Source organism: Paracoccidioides brasiliensis, assembly GCF_000150735.1.
Source record: "Paracoccidioides brasiliensis Pb18 unplaced genomic scaffold supercont2.17, whole genome shotgun sequence".
Lineage (NCBI taxonomy): Eukaryota > Fungi > Ascomycota > Eurotiomycetes > Onygenales > Ajellomycetaceae > Paracoccidioides > Paracoccidioides brasiliensis.
The window spans coordinates 8,859-10,447 of record NW_011371374.1 but is presented as its reverse complement, the minus strand read 5'-3'; the positions used below and the strand labels follow the sequence as shown (position 1 = coordinate 10,447).

Sequence of the window (1,589 nt, the reverse complement as noted above, 5' to 3'; positions counted from 1 at the left end):
AGAAAAACGACATACTCGGAGCAGTCCGGTAGAATGGAGATTATTTGGATGCGCTTTTATAATCAATCGTAAGAGTAATAGAATTGCTCCTTTCCCAAAGATCCGTCAGTGCCGCAAGAGCACTTGACACAACAGTTGGGTTGTCATCCTTGAGCATGTCGTTCAGTTGGAGGATCAAATCGGACCTTTCCACAAGCTTTCGGTCGTGATCATAAAGCTTCGCGACACAAAATGCAGCAGTCTTTCTGACATAGGGATCGTCATCTGCCAATAGTTGTTTAAGCGGCTGGATCGTCGCCTCCACAAATTCTTAAAATGGATGATTGAGCACTGACCAGCTGGCAGGGGGTGAGATGGCTGATGGTCCCATGGGCCATTTCAGTGGCGCACTGATCCTTCGTTCTCCCATGTTCGGTTTAGCCCGCAGCTTCTGAAGCTTAAGCCGAAATCCAACGCCGAAGCGGGTCTGGAGCCGCCCTAGCAAGCTAGCAGGTGTGTTGCAAGGGATTCGACCCGACCCATATCGGGGCAACAATACGGCCAGAAGTTGCTTTGTTAGCTGAAGACTCATCTTAGAAAATCCAGAGGCATTCCTTCTTGTCCTCCAGCTGTCAAAAAAATCTACGTCCAATGGCCAATGTAATTTTATTATTAAATCCTTGGTACTTGATGTCAGAGAACGGGCATGACATGACAACAAGTTACCAGAGAGACATGTGTCTTTGATCCGTGCCAGTGCAAGCCCTGGACGCCTCAAGTACGGGTAGCAGAAAACGTGGTCTCTCAAACCATTGATGCAGGTTTACCAAGACTCTTGTCTGGCTTCTAGGATATTCCTAGAACCCTTGTATCCGCGCAATCTGCACGGAGTTATTCCAAAAGCAACTGCTCCATTCTGCTACCAAACCGGCAAAAGATATACACAGATGGCCCAGAAACCCCTGTCTGAAGCCAGGCTCACTAATAGACGCCAATCATGCTTATCTTCAATAATGCTGATCCTCTCAGATACAATCCCAACCGCCAGTGCAGGATTTCATTATAAAGCCAGATGGCCCGGCCATCATTTGTTTTGTGCTGGGGTACCTGGGAACCTGTATACCTAAGTGACATTCTCAATAGGTTATTTTATCTAGAATATGAAAGTCTAGAGAAAGGTGCAACGTCATCAACTTCTGCCATCAGCATATATCACAGACCTTCAGCCCTGAATTGTTGCGGGGCCATTCAATTCAAATTAAAAGTGATGAAAATTAGATTCTGCTGATATAGATTAGATGAGAATGCATCTAACTAGTTAGTAATGTAATTCACTCTGCATTCAGATATCTTTTCTTACCAAAACACGAAATTTGAAAATTTAAATAAAAATTTCTAAGATAACAATATTAAATGAAAAATGAATATATTAACTAGTATAATTAATTTTTTCTTTAATAAAAAATTGTAAATTATATAATTTTTTATATTTAATTTATTTTTATAAAAATTTATTATTTTAATTATATTTTATTTAATTAAAATTAGTTATAAGTGCTTCATTTATTATTAAAATATATGTTGAGATTTATATTTTAATAATATAAAAA

At 39.7% G+C, this 1,589-nt stretch overlaps 1 protein-coding gene across 1 annotated transcript; it reads right to left on the bottom strand.

Annotated features, from left to right (window-relative positions):
• Window positions 1–40: 40 nt before the first annotated feature.
• Window positions 41–571, bottom strand: PADG_08128 (uncharacterized protein; the record flags this gene model as incomplete). Its single annotated transcript, XM_010765375.1, has 2 exons — window positions 41–309; window positions 391–571. 2 exons carry the CDS (start codon window positions 569–571, stop codon window positions 41–43), a joined length of 450 nt encoding a protein of 149 aa, XP_010763677.1.
• Between the last annotated feature and the right edge of the window lie 1,018 nt (window positions 572–1,589).